Source organism: Gigantopelta aegis, chromosome 7 (genome assembly GCF_016097555.1).
Source record: "Gigantopelta aegis isolate Gae_Host chromosome 7, Gae_host_genome, whole genome shotgun sequence".
NCBI classification, from domain to species: domain Eukaryota; kingdom Metazoa; phylum Mollusca; class Gastropoda; order Neomphalida; family Peltospiridae; genus Gigantopelta; species Gigantopelta aegis.
The window spans coordinates 27,254,327-27,273,564 of NC_054705.1; the positions used below are offsets into that span (position 1 = coordinate 27,254,327).

Genomic DNA, 19,238 nt, shown 5'->3' on the forward strand with positions numbered 1-19,238 from the left:
ACATCATTTCAATACCTAATGAATATATACAGAATACTACACTTGTTATGTCTAGATATAATTTTTATTAAATGAGTGAATTTCCCCATGTTACTGACCGAACAAAACTGAGGTCAAATACCATGGGAAGTTCACGAGTTTTGTAAAAATTATATCTAGGAAAAACTAGTGTGATATTTTATTTATTACCCATCTTCAAATATTTTTTTTTTAAAAGTCTGATAAAATTTTACTTCAAACTAGCAACGAGACATGTGAATGACCAGTGCTAAGACCAGGGAAGATGACACCGTCTCTTACCAGAATGACGTCACTTAAAAACTAATACGCACTTGGTGGTGCGTAGACATGTGTACAACACCCCCAGACATTCAACAAGTCAGTAATAGATCTATGTACATTATGTGGTCCGACACGAACAGGGCTCTACAATGTTTTCAGTCAGTCAGAAGATGGAAGAGAATTATTATATCTCTTCAATGGCAACTCAGCAGCTTTAAACCGTCTGCTTGGTGTCTAACATGATAATTTCGACAGAACTTAAAAAGAGGCTCAAATTAAATGTAGGCTGCTACAATATAGGCTACTTCTGTTTTCCCTAGATAGGACAGGACATACAACATGTTTGCTAAACCAGTCATGGGGCACTAGATGGGATAGTTAAAAACCAGATGAGTCCATCAATGGAGATTGACTTATGATCCATCACAGCTCTGGCGAACACACAATACTGGGTTACATTGTACCTGTACATCAGCCGCTTAGTAAGTAATGAGAAAGTAATAATACACACCAAGTGAAAACAAAAATTCCATGCAGGTCCTATACTACATTAACCTGAACCCGTACTTAAAAATCATTAAAGGTCCACAATCATAGCACATTATTAATACACAGTATATAAAACAAATACATAAACATTACAGTAGTGAAAATAAAAAACAAAAATACCATCCCAGTTATTAATAAAGTGACTTTTTGTAAAACGCTTGGGGAAAAAAAACTCACTGCTCAGTCAATTTGACCTCATCAGACCTGTGACAAAGCATCCGGCGGTCTGTTAGTAAGTCAACATGCCGACAGCAGAGAATAATTTTTGGAAAAACAGCTGATTCTTAATGAACGCTAGTTTGGACATTTTGGTCTCATAACATTTGTACATCTACTCGAATGGTATCTCGATTGGTGAGGAAGTGGTATATATACCTAGTTACCTAACTACACCTGAGAAGGACACAAGTTCAGTCCCGACTTTTGAAAGTGGGATATTAACATTTGACTGTAATAAAAATATGTGTTCAGATCAGAACGCATTTAAAACTACAAGCAGAATAAATAACATTATTTTATTGATCGATTAATATAACATAAAATAGGGATGTGAATTTATTGTTTTAGACAGATTGGACAACCCACACTATGTACATGTGTATGTATGATTTTATAAAATTTAATAGTTTAAAAAAAAAAAAAAGTTTGATGGGGGTGGGGGCGTTCTCGTGGGGCCCCTCCATACGGGACTGTGCATAGCTGTAACACTTTTCAAAGAAGCACTTTTGTGGGTTATATTTGTTGTATCTGTGAAATAGGTGTCATATTTATCGACCACCTTAAATAATTGTCATAATCCTCAGGGATGAAGTGGTCACTGCAGATCCTATCCATTATGCACGGTTCTGTTTAAGAACCACTTCCATGCAAACCTTGTGATTGTCGGTTTGTTTAAAATTTGGAAAAACTTTGATACATCCAAACACTAAACAATGGTTCACCATATTTTACATTTGAAAACTATCTCCAAAAGAACATTCCATCCATACAATTCAATTCAATAGAATAAAATTTTCGCGTTTTAAAAATACACATGTTCCACCTTCCCAGTAAAATGTCTGAAAGGCTACAAATCACACTTTTATGTTATGCCGGTTAGCGCGTCACGGGGTCATATGACTCAACTCTTGGATTTGACAGGTGTTTTGGCAAGTGATGGGAAAAACATGACTTTTTATTGCGAATATATTAAAAATGGGTAAATAAATCCAGGTAACCCATTTCCTTTTTACATAACCCAGTAATATCAAGTAAATGGTGCGGCTCCAAATTCCATTGCGAAATAATAATAGGTTGCACAAGTAAATGGTGCGGCTCCAAATTCCACTGCGAAATAATAATAGGTTGCACAAGTAAATGGTGCGGCTCCAAATTCCACTGCGAAATAATAATAGGTTGCACAAGTAAATGGTGCGGCTCCAAATTCCACTGCGAAATAATAATAGGTTGCACAAGTAAATGGTGCGGCTCCAAATTCCACTGCGAAATAATAATAGGTTGCACAAGTAAATGGTGCGGCTCCAAATTCCACTGCGAAATAATAATAGGTTGCACAAGTAAATGGTGCGGCTCCAAATTCCACTGCGAAAAAATAATACGTTGCACAAGTAACGCGCGAACGAAACGATCGGTCTCATAATTTTTAGAGGCTTGCATACATGTACTTTCATGAAATACAAAACTTTAAAAAACATACCCATAAGTCAGTGTTCTTGAAATAACTCCCGTAGTACTTGACGATATACGGACTGTCACACTGTTGCATGATGGATATTTCCTTGATGATTTCCTGCAGATCGGTATCCACGGGAACCTGTTTGATCGCCAACACCTGCCCAGACTCTTTGTGCAGAGATTTGAACACACTGCCATAGGAACTACAAGGACAATGCTTACAATTCAACTTATCATCCAAGTCTTACACACTGCCACACTACAAGGACAATGCTTACAATTCAACTTATTTATTCAAGTCTTACACACTGCCATAGGAATTACAATGACAATGCTTACAATTCAGTTTATCATCCAAGTCTTACACACTGCCACACTACAAGGACAATGTTTACAATTCAACTTATTTATTCAAGTCTTACACACTGCCATAGGAATTACAATGACAATGCTTACAATTCAGTTTATCATCCAAGTCTTACACACTGCCACACTACAAGAACAATGCTTACAATTCAGTTTATCATTCAAGTCTAACACACTGTCATACTACAAGGACAATGCTTACAATTCAGTTTATCATTCAAGTCTTACACACTGCCATAGGAACTAAAAGGACAATGCTTACAATTCAGTTTATCATTCAAGTCTTACACACTGCCACACTACAAGGACAATGCTTACAATTCAGTTTATCATTCAAGTCTTACACACTGTCATAGGAACTATAAGGACAATGCTTACGATTCAATTTATCATTCATATCTTACACACTGTCATACTACAAGGACAATGCTTACAATTCAGTTTATCATTCAAGTCTTACACACTGCCATAGGAACTAAAAGGACAATGCTTACAATTCAGTTTATCATTCAAGTCTTACACACTGTCATACTACAAGGACAATGCTTACAATTCAGTTTATCATTCAAGTCTAACACACTGCCATAGGAACTAAAAGGACAATGCTTACAATTCAGTTTATCATTCAAGTCTTACACACTGTCATACTACAAGGACAATGCTTACAATTCAGTTTATCATTCAAGTCTAACACACTGCCATAGGAACTAAAAGGACAATGCTTACAATTCAGTTTATCATTCAAGTCTTACACACTGTCATACTACAAGGACAATGCTTACAATTCAGTTTATCATTCAAGTCTTACACACTGCCATAGGAACTACAATGACAATGCTTACAATTCAGTTTATCATTCAAGTCTTACACACTGTCATACTACAAGGACCATGTACATACATGTATATATATTATATATGGATGGTGATAATAATAATATTAGGTGTTAAACAATAGAAACATTTATTCAAATTGTGCAAGAAAAAAGTGACTAAATTTATGCAGCTACATATACATGTACTAATAAATCAACAAACAATTACACTTCATATACAAGGTTCAAATAATACCGGTATATAAAATTATAAAATAAATCCTGGATTTTCATCACCTCCTACCCCAAGAATAAGGCCTGCCCCACTCCCCATCCCCACATTTTTATTAGCAAAAAAAAAGAAAGACAATGCTCGATATTAAATCTAGCATTTAATTTACAGCAGTCTAAAGTTGTTACTAATAAATGCAAAATGAAATTTACCTGTAGAAATATTAATTTCCATGCACTAGATGCTATCATGCACAGGCTATACACACATGCTTCTGACAATTTATAATGGTGCACATGGTGGACTGATTAGAATAATTCATCAGTGATTAATTTCAGTTCAGAAAATGAAAAGTAGATTAATTTGGGCATTAGACAAAATTTTCATACAGATTTCATTGAGTTGGCAACAATTAAAATATAAATCTGAGTGTAGGGAAAAACTTATCAACCAAGGAAAGGAGTATTTTATTTATGACAACTCAGTACATATTATATATGGCCGTTTGGTTTAACAATATATATTATGTTTATTTCAGACACACACAGAGAGTGCGAGAGAGAAAAGCAGAGAGGATGGATGGATGCTACTCCTTCCGAATGTATGTATTTTGCCATAAACAGGACAGCCCATACCACAGCCTTTAATACATACACTGGGTACCAGTTGTGGGGCACTGAATGGAACAGAGAAAAATAAAAAATAAAAGATGGTCAATCCTACATCAGTAGAGAAATTCTCATAATACTCAGCTCTAATATGGTTTAATATAAAAATGACGACGACAGAACACAGAATGTTTCCACCACCAGGGCACTTTCTTCCACCTTACCCTTCTCCGAGCTTGCCAACAATGTCGAAAACTTCATCTGGCGGACGAGTGAGGCACTCCTCACTCAAGCGGTACAAGCGTGCACTAGCAAATGACAAAAATAGGACGTCAAGCGAAAACAAACAACCAGGCAAAGCAAGCATGTCGTGGGTGTGACACAAGCGATCATGCAGCGCTAGCTGGGACTGGGGTGTCCATGGTACATCCATCAACTACAGGTATATGTGAGGTCATCCACAAACACTTGTTTGCTGTGGCCTACAGGTAGACTCTGAAAAATACATGCTGATTTATTCAGAACTCGATACTAATAAATAATATAATATAATTATTACTGGGCTCACATTGAAATGTTTTTTGGTTTAGCCAATTTTTAAATACATTGTTTAGTAATTACTTAAAAATTATTAAAATGTGGTTCATTTACTTAATATTTTATTAGCCAAATGTTAAATGTTGTAGTCACTTTATATACAAAATAGCAGTTGGCTAATTTGGCAATGAACAGGGTGAGGCCTGCAAAATGTGGACATGAAAATTATCTTTTCTAATAAATGTTGATATGGGAATCTGCCTGTACTTGGATGCCAGCAAACTGCCTGTTTTACAGGATGAGCTACATGTACCTGTGCACTGCAGGTTGGTGGATCAAGCTTTCAGCAGCAATAATAAGGATCATGCTCCACTACTGGATAAAAGAAGTCAAGCAGGTGATGTTGTGCAATAAATATAATTATGAAATATGCCATTGGATGTTTTAGTCATGTTCACTACTTGCAGTTATTCATGTACCTGCATGTGGATGTTCCTCACAGCTAGTTTAGAACATACGCATAAATGTATGTATGTCCAGTAACAGAATCTGACAACCAACACACGTATATGTGTTCAAAACATAAACAAATGAGAATGACTTTACAACAGAAAAGTGCATGCATGTCTAATATAGCTTTTTGTGTATACACTGGTAATTATTTTTCAATTCTGTGGTATAAATGTGGTAATTTTGTGATGAAGTCTTATAAACCTACACTGTACACACGTGTATCCATTGTATGACCTTTAAATTGCAGAATGACTGAATAAGTAGTGAAAATGATAAAAGACACAATAACATATACCGAGTCTTTGGAATTTATCCCAGCAATGCAATCACCAAATCTATAAGGTATTTATAAACTGAATATTGAATTACATGTATAAACTGAAACATGCATATTATAAATGTATCTCAAAACCAGATATATCTGATCCATGTTAAACATTATACAAAAGATAACAGTTAATTCTTCTTTATATACAGTAAAAGATTGGTTTAACAAATTATTTACTCGAACCATACCAAAAAGCATAATGGGATAAATTATTTGACTCAGTTGGCAGGGTGACTAAGTACTGAAGCTTAGAGAAATCTAAAATGTATATATAATTTACATTAACATACATAATGTAATTGCTTGTAAATATTTAGAACCTGACTTTATATAAATGTACACGTATAAATTATATATATCTTTCCAGTATTGAATTTAATATCAGATTATAAATTCACATATCTGTTTCAAAGTAAATTAGACTTTTAAAGCTTCTGGTATGAGTTAGTCACCCATAAATACATTAAATGTACAAATAAAACAAAATATGCCAGCACACTTTTCAGCTACCATGGTTACTGCAGGAGCTAAAAGAAAACATTTGGGAAGAAGTCTGGGAAACATGCCTAAAAAGGTGCGTAGCAGGGAGTCTACACACTTACCCTCGTCCTATTTTACAAATAATATCAAACACCTCATCAGGCTGCCTGGCCAGGTTCTCATCACTCAGCTTCACTAACTCACTGTCCAGGGGAGAGAAAACAACAATCACATACAGAAATTAATGTACATTTGGTGAAAAACACAACTACATGTGCAGGGTTCACAGACGTAAAGACCAAGCAAATTAAGACTTTCTAAACCTTTTACCTGCCACTTTCAAAGACGTTCAAAGACTTTTACACAGCGGTCAGACAACAGAATGTGATAAAAATACCAAATCAGTTTATGTTGCTGTCCATAGCAAGAAATTGGGCTTTTTTAAATGTATCATGACAGGTTAAACCTTGTAACTGGAAAATATCATGTGCATGCAGCTGTAAAAGTTATCATAATTGTTTTGGCTATGATTTGTCCATGACAGAATAATCATGTTGATTAAAGACAAATTGACAATAAAATAAAAGAATGAACACAAACCAAGAATTCAAAGAGTTTTATTTCAATTCAACGACCAGTAGGAACTCTGATGTGTGTATAAACTTGTATGTGCAGGTACACATGTATTAGATTTACTAACCAGCACAAATTATAAACTTGTATGTACAGGTACACATGTATTAGATTTACTAACCAGCACAAATTATAAACTTGTATGTACAGGTACACATGTATTAGATTTACTAACCAGCACAAATTATAAACTTGTATGTGTACAGGTACACATGTATTAGATTTACTAACCAGCACAAATTATAACACACATTGTTTTCAATTTTAATCTTGCCATGAGCAATACAGGCACAGCGGAAGCAAGTAGTCTCTAGACATTGGGGGGATGTGAGAGGCTGACTAAGATTGAGTGTGCAAATCGCCTGAGTTTGGCAATGGACTGTCAGGTTAATTATATTATTTTGCATTTGTAACCAGTGAGTTACCTAGCCCAATTTGCACTACAGTTCTGTTCTATAACAACATTAGAAATGTAGTTTTAAAAACAAACACAGTTTGCAATGTGGTATAATGTAGTACTTAGTACTACTAGTAGTGTATACATTTTTCATTGTCACTACTGACAAGCTAGGCACCATCGGAAAACAAGTTTGGAATACAACAGAAATTAGGGGCAGGACGTAGCCCAGTGGTAAAGTGCTCACTTGATGTGCGGTTGATTTGGGATCGATCCCCTGTGTCTACTGTTAATGCTAATTAGGCAAATACCTTATTCTGATTGGCTATGAACAATTGCAATGACCTAGACTGATAACTACATGTACATGTATAGCTAGCTAAAGAGAGTAAGTTGGCGGTCTATGTCATAAACATGTATATACTAATGTGTCTGTTGTTAATTGCTGTTTTAAGTCTTCTCAGCATTAAATTTTGGATGTAAATAAACAGCACCACGGTTGAAAATTAACATGAAAACCATGGTCACTAGCAGGGCCAGTTGAAGACAAATCTTACTGGCCCTTCTCAAATTCAAGTAGCCCTCCAATTATCACATTGTAATTTAAATGCACAGCCAAAATAAAAATCTTAATATTCTTTGTTGAATAATAATCATACGCTCACCGTATATAGTCTGTTTCCTTGAAAAGGAAGAAGAAGAAGAAAATGTTTATTTAACGACGCACACATTTTATTGACGGTTATATGGCATCAGACATATGGTTAAGGCCTTGAAAAGGAAACCGATCAGGGCTCACCCTGGATCAAAAATACCTGTAGCCAAAATATTAGCCAAATGGAATTTTTATTAGCCATATTGAAAATGTTTTAGCTAAAATTGTTTTATGCAGTACTGTATAGAGTATTTATATATGAATATGAAAATGCATCTTTTTCAGCTAATTGTATACAAACTGGAATAAATCTGAATAACAAAACCTCAATGGGGGTAGGGGCAGTTAATATATTACTTCAATTTTTCAGTGTGGGTGTGGGTGGGGTGATGCATTATCTTCAGAGTTGGAAGCCAGTACCCCGTACACACACACTTCTAAGGCCTATGACATTAACAAACATACAGAAATATTGGCATGGGTGTTGTTTTCTCTTTCTTCCTTTTTTTCCCAAATAAAAATTTAAGAATTTTGTTTTTTTTTAAATATAGAGCTCATTATTTCTTTAAATAGCAATCTTTGTTAGTTTGAATTGCTTTTTTTAATTAACCCATCAATTCCCCACCCCAAACAATTTCATAATTTGTGCCATGTTGTTGTTGTTGTTGATTTCAGCATCGTGCACAATACTTGTTGTAATTTCTGCTTGCAAAATACCTAGGCTAAGAATGCCGACTTCACAGTATACTCCATTTATTAAGTACCGGCCTCGGTGGCGTCATGGTAGGCCATCGGTCTACAGGCTGGTAGGTACTAGGTTCGGATCCCAGTCGAGGCATGGGATTTTTAATCCAGATACCAACTCCAAACCCTGAGTGAGTGCTCCGCAAGGCTCAATGGGTAGGTGTAAACCACTTGCATCGACCAGTGATCCATAACGGGTTCAACAAAGGCCATGGTTTGTGCTATCCTGCCTGTGGGAAGCGCAAATAAAAGATCCCTTGCTGCTAATCGGAAGAGTAGCCCATGTAGTGGCGACAGCGGGTTTCCTCTCAAAATCTGTGTGGTCCTTAACCATATGTCTGACACCATATAACCGTAAATAAAATGTGTTGAGTGCGTCGTTAAATAAAACACTTCTTTCTTTCTTTCCATTTATTAAAAAAATAATAATAATAAATAAAATTTATGGTCTTTTTAAAATCCAGCTAACTTATTAAATGTCACCTCACAGTCTTACAAATTTATATCTAAAATTATCTAACAAGTATGGTTATTGTAAACTAATTTTATTCAGTGTACATTTAACTGCAATTTGTATAAATACTGCATGTTCATTTCCCGCGATTGCGATCTGAATGCATGCTCTCAACCATGGATACGAAATTAACAAAGACAAAGGAAATAAACAAAAACTGCAGTTATCGGTAGGTATTCATTGATGCGAACAACTATTGTTTTTCTACAAATTTACATCAAGATTTACTTCTGTATAATCGTATTGTTTAAATCGCATTGTAAGATTCTTCCGACTAATAAAACATTTCTAAATTTAAACTTACATATTAAATATATTTTCTTGTTTAGAATATCAGTGTCTGTATATTCAATGCGTTTCTGGTCGTCTTGATATTTGTAAGAAGCCCAAACTGGATTTTGTCTTCAAATAATTTTGTACATATGAAAAAATATCTTTTCGGAAATAAAATTAAAATTAACCTAGTACAAATATTAGAACGATCAGAAACTAGTTTAATATACAGCTACTAATATTCTAAACAAGAAAATATGTTTAATATGTAAGTTTAATCACAGAAACATTTTATTAGTCGATAACATCTTAAAAATTATAGCAAACTCAGGAATGTCCCTTTAATGTCCACAACGATGTTTCTTGACATTTGGGTATCAGCCGACTCTGAAGCGTGACGTATATTCGCACCGAGAGCTGTCCTTAGTTCAGCCAACGTACATTCTTCTTGACGTTCATGAACTATTTGATTGGTGTTCGTCGTGTCCATTTTGGTTTAACGTGAAGCACACAAACCAGTCTAGTGAACGTTTTGTTTTTGCTCAGTTTGGCTGAACTGGCATGTATATTCAAATTGACACGCATTGTCGGTCTGTTTTTATTACTTTGGTTCAAAGACTTTACAAAGTTAAAATAATAAGTTACAGATCTTCCAGACATTGCTGTCATACATGTTCAATGCATGCCGTTAAAATTAATAACCGTGATTATTAAAATAAGCAAACATCATAAGGCCTACGCTGTATTCTTTGATGACACCGTTTCTTGTTACCGGTCGCGAGATCGCTATTATATTTAGTATTATTATTATGTTTGAGGTGTCGAATAGATTATGTAACCATTTGTTTACATCAGAAGACAGAAAATGGCGTAGCCAAAATTTTAGCCACTTACAAATTTTATTAGCCATTTTTTGTGCGAGCTCTGACCGATGAATTGGCATGTAACTTCATAATGAATACAGTTAAAATTCATATAATTAAAACATGTTATTAAAGGAAACATGACACGAGACCATATTATAGCTCATTTTAAAAGAAAAATGATATAAAAATAATATACAAATAACTTTATAACAATAAAATACGTGTAGTTAACTTAAAATGAAGAAATTACGCTAATCAGTATCAAAGTACGATTTATGCATATTTCTTCGTGAGCGTTCGGAAAAAAAGGGAAGTGACGTCAGAGCCGCTGTACTCTTCCATTGTTGTTAACTGTTTATATATGGAGTAAGGGGCTTACGATCTTTTCAGTCCAACAGTGCCGTACTGCGCGGCCTTTGGGTGTAAAAATAAACACTTTAAACGATCGGGATTGTCTTTTTATGGTTTTCCAAAGGATTGTATCTGAAGAAAGACGCGTGTATTTTATCGCAAAAGAAAAGATTGGACACCAACACCACATAGTACTTTGGTGTCAGCCTATTTACAGCCCGGAGCCCGAACGTTACCCGGAGACAAATACAGTACTCGGTTGCGAATGCCGAGGTGTACATTGTACATATTTGGCACAAAGATACACCTCAGCATGATGTATTTATATATGTTAAAACAAAAATGTAGAATTTTTTATTTATTTATTTTTTTTTGAAAAAAAAAAAAATGATTTTTCATGTTAGGGCTGTAGGCCTACATAACAAAATCTGTATTCACCGTCCGAAGAAGGAAACGTCAATAAGTAATTAAATATGGCATATACAAACATGGGATTTGGCATGAGGATACATCTCAGTACGATGTATTTAAATATGTTTTTAAAAAACGTGTAGTAAACAATAATAATTTTAAATAATGTTTTTAATCTTCGGGCGGAATACGTCACAAAAACGTTCCTCATCGCCCGAAGCCCCAAAGCAACACGAAGTTCAATACAAAATAAACCACTACTGTCGGTGTCGAAATAACTATTATGTTTCATCCACGGGCTGACTTGAGAATCGGAGTGTTGTTTTAGTTAATTGGTCCTTTCTTTCCGTGGCCTGCACATGTGATTCCTGATTGGCAGGTGTATATTGATGGGTATGAACCAGGTAAGTGATTACCACGGTCTAGACATACGTACAAAATACGTGCCAGTTTTTTTAAGATCACACGGTATTGTGGCGTAACCTGTCGCGACTATAGTACAATGTTAATGGACATTATCAGCCGCCCTGCTTCATTACTGTAAATAATGCTGTAAAACCCTTGATTAAGTAGACTTTCCCATCTAAAATTACAAAACTGACCAATTACGTAGTACCAAAGAAAAGAAAATTATCACTTGGGTATCGTGAGTGGTCGTTTTTACTCTAACGCACCCAACCAATAGGCCTAATAATATGCTACTTTTTTTTTATGAGAGAAAAATACTATAACCCCATTTCGTTCTATTGATGCAAATAGAAATATATTTAGTTTAAAAGTTGATTATACTCTCAAGTCATTTATGTTGTTTTACAAGCCAGGTTAATTAAAGTGAAGCGCCTTGTCGTAAATTAGAGCGTTTGTTTACACTGTGCATACAGATTTCATTATGTACAGCCCGAACATAAAAAATGCGATATTTTCTAAAAAAACCCACCCAAAAATGTTTGTCCTACATTTATATTTTTTTACATATTTAAATACATCATATCGAGGTGTATCTTTATGCTAAATATGAACAGTATACACCTCGGCATTAGCATCCGAGTTTTGGTTTTGTCTCCGGGTTACTTTCGGGCTCCGGGCTGTAAATTGGTCGACCGGTCTAGTCTGGCACCATCAGTTTCTCCACCCTCCGACTCGCTATCAGTTTTTTCTTCAGTATCACTGTTGTAAGTAAATGTGTGTCTTTCTTCATTTACTAACAGCTCATATTGATACAGCAAAACGTTTTGCGAACGAACACTCATTGTTTTGGTAAGCTGTGCAAGTCTTAGATTCTTTATGCGTGGTACGGACTAATGCTTTTAAGTGTAAGGTGTCAGATCAAGCGACGCGTCTCTGACGTCACGGACCTCGTGATTGCCCTGCTCATTAAAGATCGGCAATTTCCGCTAAGAGCTCGTATCTGGGGTTCTTTTATGGAGATATTTTAAGTAATTAATTTTTTATAATTTTTTTTTTTAGGTGATTCAATTTATAATTAATTGTACATGGTTGGTGCCAAATATGGTTTACGTGACATGTTTCCTTTAAGTTTTAAACCCATACCAACTAAAATAAAAAAAATTGAAAAAAAGAAAGAAATCCAGTATAAATAAAAAGAATTCTTTACAAATTACCATTAAATTATGATAATTAAATCTTATTTTTAATACGGGTGAAAAAATGCTAGAACAGCCGAGGTATACAGCCTGACTTGCACCGTCTCTGAAGTAAAAACAAATAATGCAATATAAAGAAAATAAAGGTAGAACTGCGCGTATACCGATTTACCATACCATCAAAATACCAATTTTTTTATATTGAAAAACATTATCCGCCATTTAGTAAAGCACTAATAATATATCTGACGCACACAAAATAGTTGACAAGAAGAGAGAGATGAGGGCCTTGTGTATGCAATTTAAGTTTATTTAGATGAAATAGCAGGTGAGAATTAACTCGGGCATTCATTTAAAGCCGAGTATACCAAAAATACTGCTCAATATCGGTATCGTATCAATATCGAATACCTTACAATAGAGGTAAATTACACAAAAAATACTGATACTGATCCTGAAATTTCAATATCACCCAGCTCTACAATAAGGGGAGGCTTAAAATTGACTCGAGCAACAGTTAATTTAGGCCGAAGGGACATAGAAAGTGTGGTTCTTTAGACTATGTCCGAATATTGTTACATAGTAACATACCCTATATATATCATTATACGGCTGGTATTCAAAACTTATGGCACCATGTTTCATCCGTTCATAGTGCAACAAATAGACACACAAACCAAAAAGGTATAACATACCATATTCACTAAATTAAGAAAAAGTAATGACTTAATGTGTGCTCTGCACTACAGTTAATTAGGGTAAACTGTCCTAATTTTGGACGTAGTCCTAACTTCGGACGTTCCAAATAAATGCTCGTTGCGCACAAGTTATGTAATATTCATGAATAAAAATTATTTTTAAAATGACCAATTGTCTTTGTGCATTTTTTTCTGCAAAAAAATTATTACCTAGTTGCTATCTTGCAAGCCCCCGGGGATTTTAAACTGAGCTTTTGGTCAACACAACTTTGACAGCTCGCGAAAGAAAAGTCGACACCTCCAATATTTCAGGTACGTATACACAATCAAATGATGCAAAGTACGAAATAACTAACAATTTACATAATTTGATTTATTTGCTATTAGCTTACTTTACCTGAAATCTCCCCTGAAAAAAAGTGTCCGATGTTTGGCCGTATCATTTGGCAGCCATGATCGCACGGAAAAAAACGAAGCCCATTAAGGCCATCTCCTCTGCGTGTGTGTGTGTGTGTAATACAGAATATAAACATTGCATTTCACACGCACTATGACCAGTATGTTCAAACATCTACATGTGTAGGATACAAGATCTTGGAAATTTGGCTCAATCACGCTTCCATGATGACCGACACAGATGTTATCTTTGATCTGGTTTTACAACGTTCCTTTCTGCGTTCAAATCGGTGTAAGTCTAAATGCTACATAAATTATTTGCCATGTGTAAAACGCCTAATACAAGTGGTAGGTACTTGCCAAATGGAAATAAATTGCATTTCTAACATACTGTCCATAATTAAGACGTCCTGTCCAATGTTAGGCCAGGTAAGTATGCGTTAGTAAAAGGGAATTCCCAAGTAGCCTCGTTCTCGATTTATAGTCGTGTGAGGCATTTAAGAAAGCCGATGAAGCCAGTCTATAGATAGCGCAGTATGGCAATCGAGACTAAGGTGTTGACGTGACGTCACAGTATTTTCAACAAGTATGTGTCCGAAATTAGGACGGTTTACCCTATCATGCCTATGACACTTGAAAGTTTGGGAATTTAACTTTTAGTATTACTTTAGTGCCTTATTACTGTCAGGCAACAATGATTAACCTAGTATGACTACTAGTAAGGAAAGCTATTATAGAAAGCAAACCGTAGAATTTTGAAATTCAGGTTCAAATGACGTTTAACTTTAAAATTTAAAGTGCCAACTTCACATTGGTCTGTCATGAATGTCAACATGGTCTACTGTCAAAAAAACACCGTGACCATCTTTGTCAGTTTGTGCGTCGGCTAAACACAAACAGTATGCCATATAAACGAACTCTAATCTTCAAACTAATACGTGAAGCGACTGGAATACCTTTGGTTGGACATCTTCGTAACTTGGTCACTTAAATTATTCTTAATTCATCAAACAACCAACATCTTGAACAAAGTAAGATGACTTCCGTCTATTTACCGGAAACAGTTTCGACCTCTCGAATAACCGAAACGTGATGATAAGGTCAGATTTGGGCGCACTACACGCGTAATTCAAGTAATGTTTTGTTTTCCATGTTTGTTTGTTCGATTGGTAGTATTCGATGCAGTAGATAATTTTCACCGTCGATTAAAGTATTTCGTTTGAAATGAGATATTGCATCAATACTTTATGAAATAAAATAAAATTTGGAGCACACATGAATGATTTTATTCCCTGTTACGGCACTGACTTACACGTTACGGTACTGACCTCCGTTATGGTACTGACAAACATCACATCTGAAATGTTGTCTTTCTTAAAGGAAACAAGAAGAAAATTGGACATTGAAATAGCAATACTATGCAAATTCATTCCTGAACCAAACAACAGCAAAATAAGTAAACAAAACATTATTAGGCAGTTCCATTCGTTTAAAATGCATCTTTAACACTATTCCCCCATCCCCCATCCGCTGTCAACATGCCTGCCTGTACAATGCATGTCCCATATAGGGTGATCCGCGAAAATATTTACCTCACATATGCGTCTGTATTCAAAGTTAACTAGGGGTGGGTCGTAGCCCAGTGGTAAAGCGCTCACCTCATGTGCGGTCGGCCTAGTATCGATTCCCGTCGGTGTGCTCCACAACTGGTGTAACAAAGGCCGTAGTATGTACTATCATGTCTTTGGGGTCATGCTTATAAAAGATCCCTAGCTAATCTGTATTTTGTGTGTGTGTTGGGGTGTCGTTAAACATCCATTCATTCATTCATACATAAAAGATCCATTGCTGCTAATCAAAAAAGGTAACCCTTTTTATGGCGACAGCGGGTTTCCTTTCATTATCTGTGTGGCCCTTAACCATATGTCCGACGCCATATAACCGTATTTAAATTGTGTTAAGTGGGTCGTTAAATAAAACATTCCATCCCTCCTTCAAAGTTAACTAAGTTAATGTAGATTTACTTGTAGTTTACTTTTATGATTCATATATACCAAATAAAAGGAGAGTGCATAGGTCTAACTTCACAATGTAAAAGTCAGTTTGAATATCCTACCCTATTTGACCACCTAGTCGATGCTAAAGAGGTGATACACTTAAATTAATGGAGTTAAATATTGCGTGTTGGCCGCAATAAAAGAAGAAGAAAACAAAAAAGAAAAAAGAAACAAAAAAGAAAAAGGAAATCGATTATGACCAATTTAATACATTCCACTATCCAGAACTGACACTGTTTAATGAAAAATGTTTTAATCAATATCCACTAGCTGTCCCAACAAGCCTTTTAATATCGTTTTGAAAGCGTTTTAACGTTAACACTCAATACCTTCATAGTATTACGTCATATTTGATTCCAAGATGCAAAACACAACAAAGCGTTCACATTTAATACCTAAACTGTTCCAGCCTATCCGTTTTAGCTGAAACGGTGTGAAAATTGTCCAGACGCTTTTTGGTTGAAACGTTTTCACAACGTTATAACAGCACTGTATAGGAACGATCAAAAACAATTTGTCGTTAAAACATTTCCAAAACGGTTCTTAAACGTTTTAAGACGCTGATCATGATGGGAACACCGCTTCAAAATGCTGACCGACAAGCACAACCTCAAATGCGTGTTCTGGTTTCAAGTGGTATGCAATGTAGGCACAATTGAGGACCAGATATAAAGTACGTAGGCCTCTGTGTCAGCAGAGTGCCATCAGTTTGGCGAATTAGCAGAATTCGTCGTACAAGGTGCCAGAAGTGAAGGCAATCAAAAGTACACTTCGGTAGATATTCAGAGGTCCACATACTTCACTATTGGTTTTCACCATCTCTATATTTATTACATTATGTCACACGTAACGAAGCCCATGTACTTTTGTAAAACTGCTGTATTTCGCCGCTTCACTTTCTCTTTATCTCGAATGCGTAAGCATAGCTTGGTTGTCACTAAAAAGTTGATCTAGTTGTACTTAATGCTACATAGTATTCAAAGAAACAAAACAGTTAAGCTTGAGTATTTGCTATTCTGTTGATCGAGATGTTAACTATTTTATCTGAGAGTTCACGTGAATATAAAGTTGCTTGGCCATCTTGGTTAAACAATGTCAGTGCGACATGTAGAAAAAAATCTTCATATTAATATTATATATGAGGAGTTGGGCGAGGATGGAAGGAATATTACACAATATCAAAGATTTTGGTACAGTGGGATCGAGCGTGAGGGTGTATGCTAATTAAAGTTATGAATTTTTGTGAACGTATTCTGTACATGGTGTCTTGTGTCAGTAGCCTGCTGACTAACATTACCTAAGATTTTATCGGCCCTCGCAGGCAAATTAATTTCAAAACAATGAATTTAAACGCTGGCACAATCAGTTGATACACTAGTAGGCTACTTGATATCGGTAACCTGAACAGAAACGATGTAATAGCAGGACACACGTACAGTACACGTCAAACTTTTGGACTAATCAAAGACCCAGAACAACTCAACATTGGTGTGTCCTAGAGTGCCCGATCTTGTTTTCGATAAATTGTATTTGGGTATGAAGCTACTTACAGAAACAACATGCAATGCCTTTTTCTTTCTTTCTTTTTTTGTAAAGGAAAAAATCATCTTCATTTGACAGTCCTGTATTAAAAGAATGGCAATTATTCTATATAAAGTTTATTGCATTAAGTATTATAAAACACTTACAGCAAAGCATAAATAATCTTAATAATTCAGTGACGGTTGCAGTTTTATAATGAGAGGTTATAAAATCAAACATACCTTTTGTCGTAGGTACTGTAAATTAAACAAACATACATTATATTTTGACGAAAGCAATCTTCCGTAACAAAAATAAATAAATAAATAAATAAAGGAACAAAAACAAAAACAAAACACAAAAACACAAAAAATACACACATACGCAAAAAACAAATAAACAAACAAACAATAAGAAACACAACAGTCGACGAAGATATTACATTTTTAACTACAAAAGCGAACTACCTCCATCATATTTATTCGTTAAGCACTGAATTTTAAAGTCATTGTGAAGGTCGATGGGGGTGGGAGGAGGATACGATTTCCAACATCCTCCTCTAGGACAGGGTCCGTCCCAGAAAATCTGGTATAGTTAAGCAGCTATAAACTTCTTATACAAAGTTTCCTGCCATTTCAAAAACATACTGCATTTAAGATTTTGAGAAGTTCGATTTAATATGTGAAATGGTACGAATACTTTATTTGGTAGTTTTGAGTTATTTCGGTCTAATATAGTATACTATTATATAAAATTACAAATATTAATATCTATTTTGCACTTTATGGTACCCATTATGTCAGTCATTATATAATAATGTTTCAGGCCCGTAACATTATGTCAGTACCGTAACAAAGCAATATGTTACGGTTATTGACGTTACTGTACTGACTACATTTTACAGAAAGGACACTATTTACTTAAAATGCATGGCTGTATACAATGTTTCATGGTGCCATAGCCAACACGCCATTCCTTTTTACATAGTTATATGGTCATTTAACTGACAGACTCACAGAATCCATTGCGAATCTGCGTTACGGTACTTACAATGAATAAACATGCCAATTCCACATTTAGTAGCAAATTGACCAAAACTTTGTAATCACACAAACGATTTTGTCTGCGGTTCTCGTAAAATAGTGGTTATGACAATTTTCAAATGATCAGACAATAACTTGATTTAAATCAACATAGGTTGTATTAATGTTGCTTCTGTTAACGTCGCGGTACGGTACTGACAAAGTAACATTTGTCACAAAAATATTTTTAGTAAATGAAATTGATATTTGCATGCTGTAATGTGAAAAAAACTTTTAATAATATTTAAAAACTTATTTATTTGTTAATTATTCACCCATATCGATGATAGCCCTGACAATATATCGCTTCCTCCTATACTGGCGACATGTTTTTTTGTTTTTGTTTTTTTTACTATATCTTTTTTATTTCAATCACATTCATAGATAATTTTTAAAAACAAAAGTTCTCTTTATAATGAATTGCATTAAAATGACATTTTGTTATAAATTTAACACTAAAAACATAGTCATGAACGCAAACTCTTTAAACTACATGTATTTGACCTCATTTTGTGTGTTTGTCAAATTGTGAGGACATATTTAGTACCGATGAAGTGTCAAATCGTCCAATAATATTGTACATTACACCAATGCAAAATATTTTTCACTGAGAAATTATATATATATATATATATTTTTAGTAGTATTTTGTT

At 34.9% G+C, this 19,238-nt stretch overlaps 1 protein-coding gene across 2 annotated transcripts in view; it reads right to left on the reverse strand.

The window, feature by feature from the left end:
- LOC121378133 (serine/threonine-protein kinase 3-like) overlaps window positions 1-14,981 on the reverse strand; it is a 39,619-nt gene extending 24,638 nt beyond the window's left edge. The window contains exons 1-3 of one of the 2 annotated variants that reach the window (XM_041506234.1): window positions 14,882-14,981; window positions 4,750-4,833; window positions 2,528-2,708 (exon numbers count right to left, since the gene is read on the reverse strand). In XM_041506234.1, the coding sequence (XP_041362168.1) occupies window positions 2,528-2,708; window positions 4,750-4,833; window positions 14,882-14,895 (279 nt within the window). In that variant the 5' untranslated portion in view covers window positions 14,896-14,981. Of the gene's footprint in view, window positions 1-2,527; window positions 2,709-4,749; window positions 4,834-6,505; window positions 6,587-14,881 lie in introns of both variants that reach the window. The other variant, XM_041506235.1, reaches the window with a different exon arrangement.
- Between the last annotated feature and the right edge of the window lie 4,257 nt (window positions 14,982-19,238).